This window comes from Melanotaenia boesemani, chromosome 18 (assembly GCF_017639745.1).
Source record: "Melanotaenia boesemani isolate fMelBoe1 chromosome 18, fMelBoe1.pri, whole genome shotgun sequence".
NCBI classification, from domain to species: Eukaryota; Metazoa; Chordata; class Actinopteri; order Atheriniformes; family Melanotaeniidae; genus Melanotaenia; species Melanotaenia boesemani.
Genome location: NC_055699.1, coordinates 24,313,830 through 24,326,383, shown reverse-complemented (window position 1 = coordinate 24,326,383; position 12,554 = coordinate 24,313,830). Strand labels below are relative to the sequence as shown.

General features: G+C 39.4%; 1 protein-coding gene across 12 annotated transcripts in view; it reads right to left on the bottom strand.

Annotated features, from left to right (window-relative positions):
* The window catches only part of LOC121628798 (receptor-type tyrosine-protein phosphatase mu-like), a 165,821-nt gene that overhangs the window by 36,153 nt on the left and 117,114 nt on the right, over positions 1-12,554 (bottom strand). For 6 of the 12 annotated variants that reach the window (XM_041968107.1, XM_041968108.1, XM_041968111.1 and 3 more), the window contains 5 exons: positions 12,276-12,388; positions 10,120-10,194; positions 8,611-8,637; positions 4,789-4,800; positions 2,199-2,389 (listed from right to left, as the gene is read on the bottom strand). In XM_041968107.1, the coding sequence (XP_041824041.1) occupies positions 2,199-2,389; positions 4,789-4,800; positions 8,611-8,637; positions 10,120-10,194; positions 12,276-12,388 (418 nt within the window). The remainder of the gene's footprint in view (positions 1-2,198; positions 2,390-4,788; positions 4,801-8,610; positions 8,638-10,119; positions 10,195-12,275; positions 12,389-12,554) is intronic. The other 6 variants (XM_041968109.1, XM_041968110.1, XM_041968115.1 and 3 more) reach the window with 2 other exon arrangements.

Sequence of the window (12,554 nt, the reverse complement as noted above, 5' to 3'; positions counted from 1 at the left end):
AACTCACACTGCCATCATCTGGCTTAAATCAAAGATACTTCCACACTGCTGCCGAATGCAAACCTGTTTTGGGTACGAGTTCGGTTCAGGTGAGGGGGTGACTCTCGCCACTACCACTTGGGTTTTTTCGCTATTTATTTAAACCTCCTTTCTGTGGAATTTCCTCTGCTTTCACTCTTGCTCAATCTTTGCAAACACTGGCCTGCAGGCGGCCACTGAATCACGTGCTGTAATGGCGCTTTACCATTGGTTGAGGGGGGAGATAACAGCAGTGCTGCGTTTGGGGACGCTTGAAAAAAATCCAAGAGGAAATTAGGAGTGTTGGTTTGTGATACAGCTCGTGATGTAAAATGCTTTAGAATTGCTGTTTGTAGAAATGAGATCAAGTGTATTTGTGAATCGAGATCGCGATTTTTTTTAACAATTTATCTTGCAGCCCTAATTTATACTAGTGTTTTATCTCTGTTTTCTGTTTCTAACCTCTTAACCCTTTAATGTTTCTTTACATTTTTTCATTTTCTTGGGACAATAATTTTTATTTTTATTTATTTAATTATTTATTTTTTACAAATAGTTGAGGTAACTCTTAATATTACAATAACAATAGGTAAATGGTCAAGACCTGAAACAGTAATGAGATTACAAATGCTTACTTTTGGTATTACAAACCAAGTGGTAAAGATGGCCCAGGTATGTTTACGTCCACAAATTTTTAATAAAAGGTATTACAGTCACTGAAGAATTTGGTAGAACAGGTATTTAAAGGGTTACATGGTTTTTATCCTGTGCTCCTTTAGCAGATAATCAATAGAATTTTCAATGGACATTTTCTTTGTTTTAGAAAACTCACATTTTTTTAAAAGATCTGAAAGAGTTAAAGGGTATCAAAGAAATTATGCTTTTTACTTAATCAGTCCTACTAAATTTGAAGTTGTTTGTTAATTTCTGTGAATTTCTTTTGAAAAACCTCAGAGGACGTCTAAAAGATAAAGAATCGGTGCTGATTGTGAGGTTTTAATAAAAAAAAAATGTTCAGCTGACAGAACATGTGGACCTGCTGGTGTGAAGGAAATGTATGGTGAGTTGCAGTTATATGGATGGATGGATGGATGGATGGATGGATGGATGGATGGATGGAGAATGTGACAGACTCTGAGGAACTCGACATCGCTAACTTTCTGCAAATGGAGGGTGAAAACACTACGAGTGTGTCTGAGTGAGTGTGTACTCACTATGTATAATGGATTAGCCCTGAGGGCAGCCTGCTAGCAGGCAACCCGAACACACACACACATACATGCACATGCACACAGCCATTCCCTGTTTTGGCCCCTTAGCTGGGGGGGAAAATCTATAATGTATGTCTGTCTGTGTGTGTGTTTGTGTGTGTGTGTTTGTGTGTGTGTGTTAAGGTAAGTAACATCCATTAGTAACTTTCTGGTGATAAAAACAGGTAAAAACACACACATGCTGCACAGCAACACACTGTAGCTGTTAAAAAACATTATTGGCTTGTTTACAGCATTATTATGTTTCATCACTCCTCCTCCTCCTTCTCATCTTCCTCCTTCCCCTGTTGAACAATTGGCTGATCATTTGATAACCTATGTCCACAGATTAATGGATTCACTGCTCAGAGACGACACAGCGCCACCAGATCTATTCGTTATCAGTCACTCCTGTCTTTTTAAGTTAGGTTGTTTCTGGTTTTAATTTGCATTTCATTTTACATTTAAGTTTTTGCTTCTATGCTGTGTTCAGCATAGTTGAGTTGATTTGAGTTATGTCCACGATTGGTGCAAAAACACAATTTTAAAAACATTTTTAGAAAGGAAGAACAAATAAAAATAAAAGGCACAAGTGTTGAACATATATACAATATCTAGAATACAAATAAGTACCAACTATTTGGTGGTCCAGATCTAAAAACGCCTTCCATCAGGATCTTGGGGCTGGAGTAATAAAAACCAACCAGACCTATTAAAACTTGTTGATCTCCATGTTTACAAAACCAGAGTAGCATCTAGTCTGTCTGATCCAAGAGAAAAGAATAAAACCGAACTTCATCGTGAAGTGGAAGTAACGGCAGAACATGAGTTCAGTATTTGACTCAGCAGTTGGTCATGAACTGGTTTTGGTTATGATTAAGATGTTGTAGGGAAATTGTGTGTGTGGTTCATCTTCTAGTTCCTCCTCACCTCGTACTCCTCCTTAAAGCCATACCCCTCTGCACACTTCATCTGGGTTATGTGCTGCAGCAGGTCGGCCACTCGGATGGCTGGATGCAGCTGTCCCGTCTGATAGGGCAACGCCTCACGCTCCGACTCGCGCTGCTTGTAGTGGGACTGGACCAGGCTACTGGTTTCACTGGTCATAGTATGACTGTCGTCTGGAGGAAGAACAGTAGGAAAGAGAGGAGACAGATCAGATCCAGGATGGACAGACACTGCACATGTGCAGAAAAGGTGTAATGGAGTCAGGCTGGACTGGACCGGGCTGAGCAAAGAACAACCTGGACAAGTTAATCTAAAAACAGAACTGAATCGGATCCGGTCAGGTCTTTGTGAAGCTATGAATTAACAATTAAACTGAATAACACCAAAGGTTCAGCTGTCTGAGGAATGTTTGTTTTAGCTTCATTCTGGACAGACTCTGAACACCTTCAGAGTTAGGATGAGTTTTCACAAAAATAAAAATTCCTTAAAAAACCTTAAAGATCAACAATGATGTAATCTGATCCTAGCAGAATACCCGATAAACAGTAAACAGATTCCTAATTTCTAAACTCTTTAAATTGCAGATCTCAGTCAAATCTCTTTGGGGTTCAGGAGTCCCTCAAGGTTAAGAACAGGGGCCTCTGGTTATATACGCCACCTCTTTGTTCTGGTTCTCCACCATCATGGCCTCACACCAATGCTATGGAGATGATACCCAACTGTACCTATCAGTCCCACCTTATGACCTCACAGTCTGAGCATGAACCTCAGCTTGTCATGGACGAAGGAACACCTTCTTTAACTAAACCACTCCATGACTGAACTATTAATAATTCAGCAAATCAATCCATCATCACAATTTCAACATAGCGCTCCTGTAAAAGATGGCTCATGTTTACATGTCCTGAAACCTTTAATTCCGTTTAGTTTTTTTAAATATAGCAATAATTCCCTATTAATATCAACATACAATCCAATTAAACTAAAACATTGTTCAGTCCAGTTAATTATTTTTTCAGTTATAATCAATTTTTATCAAATTCATAAGGACTAACCTAGCAGCTACAATTTCATGCCCCAGATCTATTTATCTAGTAAAATTCTCACCAAATTCACATTCACTACAATTATGTTCACACAATGCTAATTAATAAAAAGCTGACTTTCTAAGGAAACCAATGAATCACATAAAATCTTCTCTGCTAATCAATTCTAAACATACTGAAAACCATTATCACAAACCATCGCTAAACCAGATGATTTTCAGCATCAGATTTAACTTGTGTAATCTGATATTTTCTGACATTTTCTGTGGCTGAAGTTGTGTACTAAGTACCACTTTATAAACACAACAGACACATGTGATCATCCATCAAAATAGTTAAAACCTGAGCTAATCCCCAAGCAGGGGATTAGCTGCATGAAGCATAAAGGCATAGTTAGTTCATGTTTCATGCAGCCAAAGTATCTCATGATCTTCCAGCTCTGTCGGTCCCTCTCATGGATGTCATGTCACTAAAACGGTCATACATGTGTGAAAATGCAGGTGAAGGTTATTGCAATCACTGATGTGGAAATAAAAGACCAAAGAGTCAAAGAAAAGTCTGAGCCCGGTGTTTAAGAGAGAATAAAACCATTCAGAGTTTGTCCAGAACTTAATTATTTATTATCAACCTGTCTAAAAATAATACCTGGTCCAAATCCATGCCTACAAAGCAGTCGCCATGACAAAACAGATGAATGGCACACAAACATCACATGACATCAAACCACATGTCTGGAGAAAGAATGATGATGGTTTCTTTTCACACTGCCGCCTATCAGTAATTTTAATGGCTTCTAAAGTTTAAATCCCAGTTCATTTTTCAAACCAAATCCGGTTCTTCATAATTGGAGAACTGGTCTAAACCCAGTACAGAGTTCTGGACCAGATCCGGTTCAGCATTGACCTAGGTACTTGTCAGGATCCAATACACTATGGGCTGTGTGCTTGAACAGAAGTACCCAGTTTGGCTGTGTACTGGTCCAGAGGTGGTTCGGGTTCAGAGCTGCAGTGTGAAAAGAGCAGAGTTCAGAGTCCTGGAACAGAGCAAACCTTTTTGGTAAACTGGTTCTTAAACTGGACAACTGGCCTTTAAACAACCAACCAGGACTCTGGTGTGAACATTTCAGCAGAGACTCGGCGGACATAACTTCCACTACACTCTCTAACTCTGTTCTTATTGGCTAGCCTGGGGGGCTGACTGACCAATCAGAAACTCTCTGTCCTAAAGAGCCCAACCAGTCATGATGAGGAGATGGGCGATGAAATGAGGTGGTGGTTTGTGATCGGATGGATAAAGCAACCACTGTGAGGAAAAACAACAACCAATCAGAAAGAGATGCTGAAACCTGATTGGTGAAATGGTGGGAGGGGCTGGTATTGTGATGTCACGATTTCACAGAGGGTAAAATATGAGGTTGTGCTAGCTAATGACATCATACGGGATGGTGGGTGTGGCCCCATGCACAGTGGTGACAGACACCCCCCAACATGAGCCCAACCCATTTAGCCCCAAATTTAACCACTTACCATTAATGGGCACTTTAGAAAGAGAAAGATAGAAAAGGAGAAGAAGAGAGAGGAGACACGAGATAAGCAACAACTTTAGCTTAGGTTTTAGCCTGGACTAAAGCTAGTCTACTGCTAACACACAGCTAGCATGAATCAAAAACCCTATTTAGAATGAAGACAGCTAGCAACAAGTGTCAAGACTAACCTGGATAACCTGGCTACCTGCAGTCTAAATGTAGGACTCGGCTAACATCAGCATACCTGACCTGCAGACTGTTTAGCTAGCCAGAGGAGAGAAGAGCAACGGGGGTTCATTTGACTGTTTGTTTTAGCATTCCCTTTCCTTTTGTTTTTAACTAGCCTTGTAGCACTTTTAGAGGAAGTTTTACTGCTAGAGCTAAACCAGTGGCAAGTATTTAAGCATTCGTAAGAGAGGTGTCTATTAGGCCACACATAGTGGTACAAAAAAAGGGAGATATCTTATTTTTACATGAGCAAATAAATAAATAAACAAAAACAAAACAAACAACAAAAACAAAACAATTTTTTTCCTGGCTTATTTATCTTAAAGCGTGTTCACACTTGCAGTTTCACACTAAAGTAGCCTTTCCTACCGTCAGTTTTTATATTGAGTCAACAGATGCACGATAAAAGACAAATCCTGATTGGATGGCTTCTAGATGGACCTTACAAACTTCCAAAAGAATGCTAAATGTCAGGATAAATGTGCTTATTGGTTTTGAGTTAGCTATGGTGATATTTTTCTACTTAGAGTGTTCAAACTGTATAAAGAAGTTGTGACGGCGCCAAAGGTTTCTGTGTTGCACAGAATAGCTCCTATGTTTCCAAGAACAAGGTGAGTTTGAAAGCAAGAATCACATTTTTGTTTCAATATCTTTTATCCATGCTCAGTCCAACCATGCTAGAATTCTCCCGTAAGTTAGGTATGGATAACAGCGTGCTGTGTACACTTCCCTCGCGGATCTGCACTGATAGAGCAGTTCCAGCTAAACCTTTCAAGTGTGAACATACCTTAACTATCGGTTTTAAAAATTAGTTTTTTCAGAAAAGAAACAATGGCTTTAATTTTGTTTGTGTACAGTTTCTAATATTTACTTCTATGAGATGCTGAGTCAAAGGCAGCTGGGTTTCTAGTCTTATCTGACAATGCATTTCCATCTACGTCCTAAAACTTCCCTAACAACTAAAGGTTCCTTAAACTCTTTATCTGCTTCCACTGCATCAATCTCTACAAAAAAGAGACATTTCTTTTATGTCTTTCTCTCTGATGACAACAAAAGCCTTGAGGATAGACCTCTACGTCTTCCTCTTCATCAAAGCTTATCAAGGTCCTAACCTGGTAGTAGGTCCATCTATCAAAGGATTTTATTAGCAGCTGCATGAACAAAACTAAAATAATCTATTTGTACCTGCAGATTTCTCTGAAAAAAAGATGCTGGAAAAACACTGAAGACCAATCTCCAATATATGGGAGCAAAGTCCTTCAACCGGCACACACCCGGTGAATTACTGAGCTCAGGTATGTGTTATCAGTCCACCTGAGTAACATTTAGGTTATGATTCATGTCAAACTGAACCAGTAAACTGCCATGTCTGCTTTGAGTCCTCACTTGTTCACTTATAAGTTATACATTTCAAAACTAAGGGAAACACTTCTGCTGTTGCGTCTAGTTGATTTGTTTGTAAGGTTTGGAGTTTAAATGAAAGGCTGAATGTAATGCGTCTTTCAGGAAGAAGATTCAGAGCTCAACTGAACACATTAACACAAAATTGGCTCCATTCTGATGACTGGAACTGTATCATTACATCATTCCTACTTGGTTTCCATAACAATATATCACACAGAGTTATGCTGTGATGTTGGTGTGGATAAAGCTGCTTTCTGTCCAAACCAAATCCTACCCCAACAACTCAACACCGCGGATTCAATCCTGGCATCTGGACTCAGCTGCATTTGACCTCAACAACTCTCCAGGTATCTTCAGCTGCATTGGTCTGAGCATTTTATTGTGCAACTAAATGAACCGTCTGACGCCCGATGCAGAAATATCTGAACACATTTTTAATCTTGTGTGCACAAGATCCCAGCCAGTGTGTGGATGTAGGGTTGTGGGCTATAAAGGGTTGATTTAGGATCAGGCTGGGTGATGGGTGGGTCCCACATCCTGATGGCCCATCTGTGTTTAACATTTCCCTTTAGTGGTCCAGCTGGGACCCAGAGATGGAGCCGACCCATGCCCACGCAGTGCACAGGTACCCGGGTTTAATCAATGTGGGGCCCACCTACAAGTGTCAGCTGGGATGGAACCACATAGTTTTTCTACAAAAGCCCTCTAGATGTTCTGTAAATTCACAGTTTGGGTTTGTTAATCCAAACAAAACTGACTGCACATCCATAAGACTTCATGTTAATGGTCATGCTGGATCATTAGAGTCAGACCAGTCTGACATAGTCAAGGTTATTCAACTTTTCATATTCGACCCAAAACTGGAAACTTACAGAACCTTAATGATTTGATGTCTTTCTTAAGATTGAAAAAGCTCCCTTAACCCTTAAAAAACAGATGATGCTGCTAAACAAGAAAAACACATACATTCTTTGAAATACTGTAACTAGTCACCCATTTGTGCTATCAACTTAATTCCAAAAGATTCAGAAAACTGAGAAGCACATCTTTGCCCTGACACATGACTCATTACAGTAATAGCACTGCCACTATCACAATGCCACTACCTTAACTGGCCATATATAAGCGCAAAGCTGTGCTTCTCAGCTTTCAGAATCTGTTGGAATTACGCTAATAATGTAGAAGAGATTTCTAAGAGTTACAATATTTCAAAGAATGTTTGTCATTTTCTGTTTCTAGCAGCAGCACCTGGTTTTAGAGTGTTAAAGGAGATTTATTTTCCTGTGGTGGGTGAGGCTGCTGTCTGCTGCTGTTTCATTAGCCACTGATCATTTAGCTAATTTATCTTCAGCTGTTCAGCTGAAGCTCTTAAAAGCAACAGACGACCTTAGCTAATTTTAAGAAAATGTTTTCAAATTTTCCCTAATCTGGTACTTTAAAGAAGAAAGATTGAAAATCAGTTTTACTTCATACGACTCAATATTTTTTATCAGCTTATTACAAATCCACAAACATCTGCGACTCCCAAGAATCTAAACCAAGACATTCAGAGAGGAAAGACCTCCCCTGTTGTTTTTGTGATTGTTTGTTTTCCTCCCCCCAGTCCACGTGGGCGTGTTGTGTCCATGCAGAGGTTGGAGGACAGACGTGACGTCAACACGACACGCAGGAATGTTGTGGATGTGGGGATGGAGTGAAGCCCACCGTTATTTTACAAAAATGACATAACTAGAGTGAAAACCAAGAAAAACAAAACAAAAAATAACAGAAATAAAAATGTTATTATAGAAATACACTTTAAAAAAGAAAACAAGAAAGTTCTTAATATAAATAAACAATAAATGACAAAAATAAATTTATGTACTTCCAACAAATTAAATAAAAACTAAAGAAAACAAACTGAAGGGTGACAGAAATAATCAGAAAAAATAAATAAATATGACTACAGATACATAAACTGATAACAGATAAACAACACATTTAAAAAGTATTAAGACCTTAAAAAAAAGAACCAAAAGCAGCTGAACAAGAAGCAAGCAGGGATGGATGGAAGCCACAAAATCACTCTCTTTCTCTCTTTCTTTTCATCTTTCTCACCTATCTGTTCACTTCCTGTCTGTCTACTTCCTATCTATCTATCTGTGCAGTCAGATTTTCTGCCTAGAGAGGAAACAAAGGAAAAAAGCCTCACCCAGAATGGCCGTCGGTACGAAGGGGTCTGCCATCAGGACACATCAGCAGCAGAAAAACAGACAGGAAGGACAAAAGAAAAGAAGAAAGGGAAACAAGTCAGCGCCCTGCCTTCCTGCTGGGCCAACTGGGCTTGAAGTTGACTGAATGTCAATTGAAAGTCGGCTTAATATCGGCTGAATGTCAGCTCATTGTCGGCTGAAAGTCAACTGAATGCTGGCTGAATGTCGGCTGAATGTTGGCTGAGAGTCAGCTGAATGTTGGCTAGATGTTGGCAGAAAATCCTCTGAAAGTTTCTGAATGCCAGCTGAATGTCAGCTAAAAGTCTGGTTAATGTTGGCTGAAAATTAGCTAAAGGTTTCTGAAAGTCTACTAAATGCCTGCTGAACATTGGCTGAAAATCACCTGATCATGGCTGAAAGTCAGCTTAGTGTCAACTAAAAGTTGTCTTAATGTCAACTAAATGTTGGCATATTGTTAGCTGAAAGTCAGATGAGTGTTATTTTAATGTCATCTGGAAGTTGTCTGAATGCTGGCTGAATGCTGGCTAAAAGTCAACTGAAGGTCAACTAAATGTTGGCTGAAAGTGGCTGAATGTCGGTTGAATGTTGACTTAAGGTCTACAGTCTGTCAGCTGAAAGTTGGCTGAATGTTGGGTGAAAGTCGGCTGAAAGTCAAATGAATCTTGATGAATGTCGTCTGAAAGTGAATGTCTCCTGAATGTCAGCTGAAAGTCGACTGGCTGCTGTCTGAATGTTGAGTGAAAGTCTACTGAAAGTTGGCTGAATGTCGGCTTAATGTCGGCTGTGTAATGTGAGCTGGGTCTGAGCCACTCAGAACACTCTCACCACACTTCAGTCAGTTTTTATCGATCATGTGACTAGGCCTTGTAGCAGGACTGATCGGTTAGTCCACCAGTCAGGTGAGTCAGACTTCAGGTATGTTCCACTTGAACATCTGCTTCTGTCTGTCTGTAGACAGTAGGAGTCTGCAAATTTTCTGACCATGAAATGTCTCTGAGTGCCTGTGTGGTGCTTCAGCTCTCAGGTGGGAGGAGTGAACAGGTGGAGGTTCATTCAGGTGAAACAGTGCAGGGACAGCTGTTGTTGTTTTGGTGGAAAACATGAGTCAGATTGACATGAATAAAAATGTCAGTTTCTGCTGCAACGACCTGTTTTATTCAGAAGCTACACACACTCAGTGATAATTTTAGACTAATCACTTCCTGTCAGCAGATGAGTTCAAGTCACCAAAAAACATTTAAAGACAGAGCTTCAGTGTTTCTTTCCACATTAACATACGTGATTCAGCTGAAGCTCTTAAAAGCAGCAGACGACCTGAGCTCAGTGAATCACACACTTGTGCTCAAGTACCATCAGAGCTGCGAGTCCCTGCCTCCATCACAACTTCACCTCCACTAAAAGCACCACTTTGCCTTTTTATTGTTAATTTGTGTTCAGCTCAAACTTAGTTTATGATGCCAGAATGAAGACGTGGAGGTGTGTGTTACCTGGGTAGTAGGAGTTGGGGACAGAAGTGCTGATGGTGTTTGTCTTCAGGGTGAAGGAGGATGGAGACGACACGGCTGCACAGAAACAAACACAAGATTCAGTGTTTGATAGTCATGTTGTGTTGGGATTTTGACTATGATGATATTGATCATCTACATCACTATTACAGCTACAACAGATTATTGACAATATGATAAAAAGGTGAGAAATGATCAGCTTTCAGCGCAGAGTGACTGCAGTGGCGGATCTTTGATGACCAATGACAGAACTGTGATGATCTTCAAGTTTTGAAATTAATCTCTGATAACTGTCATATTCAAACAATAATCAACTAATTGAATAATGAATCAATACATCTGTGAGGGTGTTTATGCATAGAGAACATCATTCGGCTCAAAGTTAGTCAGAAAAATTCAAATTAATTTTAACTTCTTCTGCAGATAGAATGAGAGAAGAGGAAAAATACAATAAGATAAAGAACAAAGGAACAGAAAGAGACAGCGAAGAGCTCAAAGGAGGTGAATGCCTGAGGGAAGGTCGACTCCTCTGTCCTCTACACCTCCATCATCCCTCCATCATCCAGCCCCGTCCCCTCCGGCTGCCTCTCTGACAGTCCATCACTTCATGATAAAACATTCGGTCATATGACCTGCAGCAGTTCAGCCTCTTTATTCCTAAATATTAAAGCTGTTAAAACTGCAGCATGAAGACAAATGTCTTCCAGAGACACACATCCGTCCATCCTTCCCCTCCTTTCTTTTTGTTCCTGATCTCACTTGGCATCTCTACTTTAGATTTCTTCTCTTTCTCATGGTCTCATCTCTCATCTTTTCATGTCTCTAATTGAATGGTTTCATTTTTCTCATTTCATATTTTTTTTTTGTTTTGTGTTTTAGGACAAAACGCATGAAATAAAAGAGAGTTGGAGAATACATGGAGACAAAAGACAGGTGAGCCCATCAGATAGATGAGGAAATCCAAAAGAAAACAAACTCAGAGATGAGAATTAAAAAAGAAATTGGAAAAATGTTACGAGAAAAAAAGGTGATGAGAAAATCCTGTGAAAAAAGTGAGATGAGAAAGTTTTCTCATGTCTCTCATTGCCCTGTTTTAATGGAGTGACTCAGTGTCTTTTCACTGAAATTGAGAGTTTTGTCTAATTTCTTCTCGTGACATTTTCCCCTTGGCATGTTTTGTTTGCTTTCAGTTTCTCTCAGTTTAGTCTGGATTATTTTTCTTCATGTCATCTTGTTTTTCTCATTCGTTGGTCTTTTTGTCTTTCTTCTGTCTCATCTTGAATCTTTTCTAATTTTGTCTCTTTCTTTTGTCATTTCGATTAATATCATTTTCTCTTCTTTTAAAGCTTGACTATCTTGGGACATCGTTGTTTTACATCTCATTTCATCAAATCTTTGACATATTCATGTCTTCTGATCTCAACTTTCATCTCTTCTGATGTGTGTCAGGACTTCATTTTCCATCATGTTTCATTTTGTCTTTGTCACATTCGTCTTCTCATCTCATTTCTCTTGACGTGTTTCATGTCTTTGTCTTTGACACATTCCTGATGGACTTCATATCTGTTTTCCATCATTTCATCTCATCTCATCTATGACACATCATGTCTCCCCAATCCCCATCATTCATCTCTGGATTATTTTCATGTCTATTTTCTATCTTGTTTAATAGCATCTTTGCAACATTTATGTCTCATCTCATCTTTCATCTCATTTGATGTTTCATGTTTTTGTTATGCATCATGTTTCCTTTTGTCCTTGACACAATATCTTCTCATCTCGTTTAACTTCTCCAGATCTGTTTCACATCCTTGCTTTCTATCTCCTTTTATCAGATTGTTGACACATTCATGTTTCCTAATCTCATTTCTCATCTTATGATGCGTTTCCTGTCTATGTTTCCATCTTTTAATCTCATCTTTGACACATTCAGGTCTTATCTCAACCTTCATGTCTTGTAATGTGTCTTTGTTTTCCATCATGGCAGGCTCTGTTTTCACCTCTTTGCACCCCCTTCCTTCTTTTCTTCTGGAGCATGATCTTTTTTTAAAACTGTAATTAATGTTTTTGTTGTCGTACGCCTGTTTTCGTCTTCTCTATCTCATGTTTTCTCATCTCTATGTAAGACGTGCACTCACTGCGCCCATTCAGCGTGTGTGTGTCCACCACGGTTGTGTGCTGGGAGTTGTTCACCATCAGTGTCATTTCCTGTCTGGAGCTCAGAGTTTCCTTTCTCTTCTTTGCCAACTTCCTGTAGAGACAAAAACAAGCAGACTGACATGAATTTTTCCTGGTTTGATTCTCATGTAAACATTGCTCTGACAACAGCTTCGTGATGGTCACTGAATTTAAAATAAACATTAGAGAAAAGGGGATGAAAACCGGAGGGAGATATCTTCTGCCCTCCTTCTCTTTGT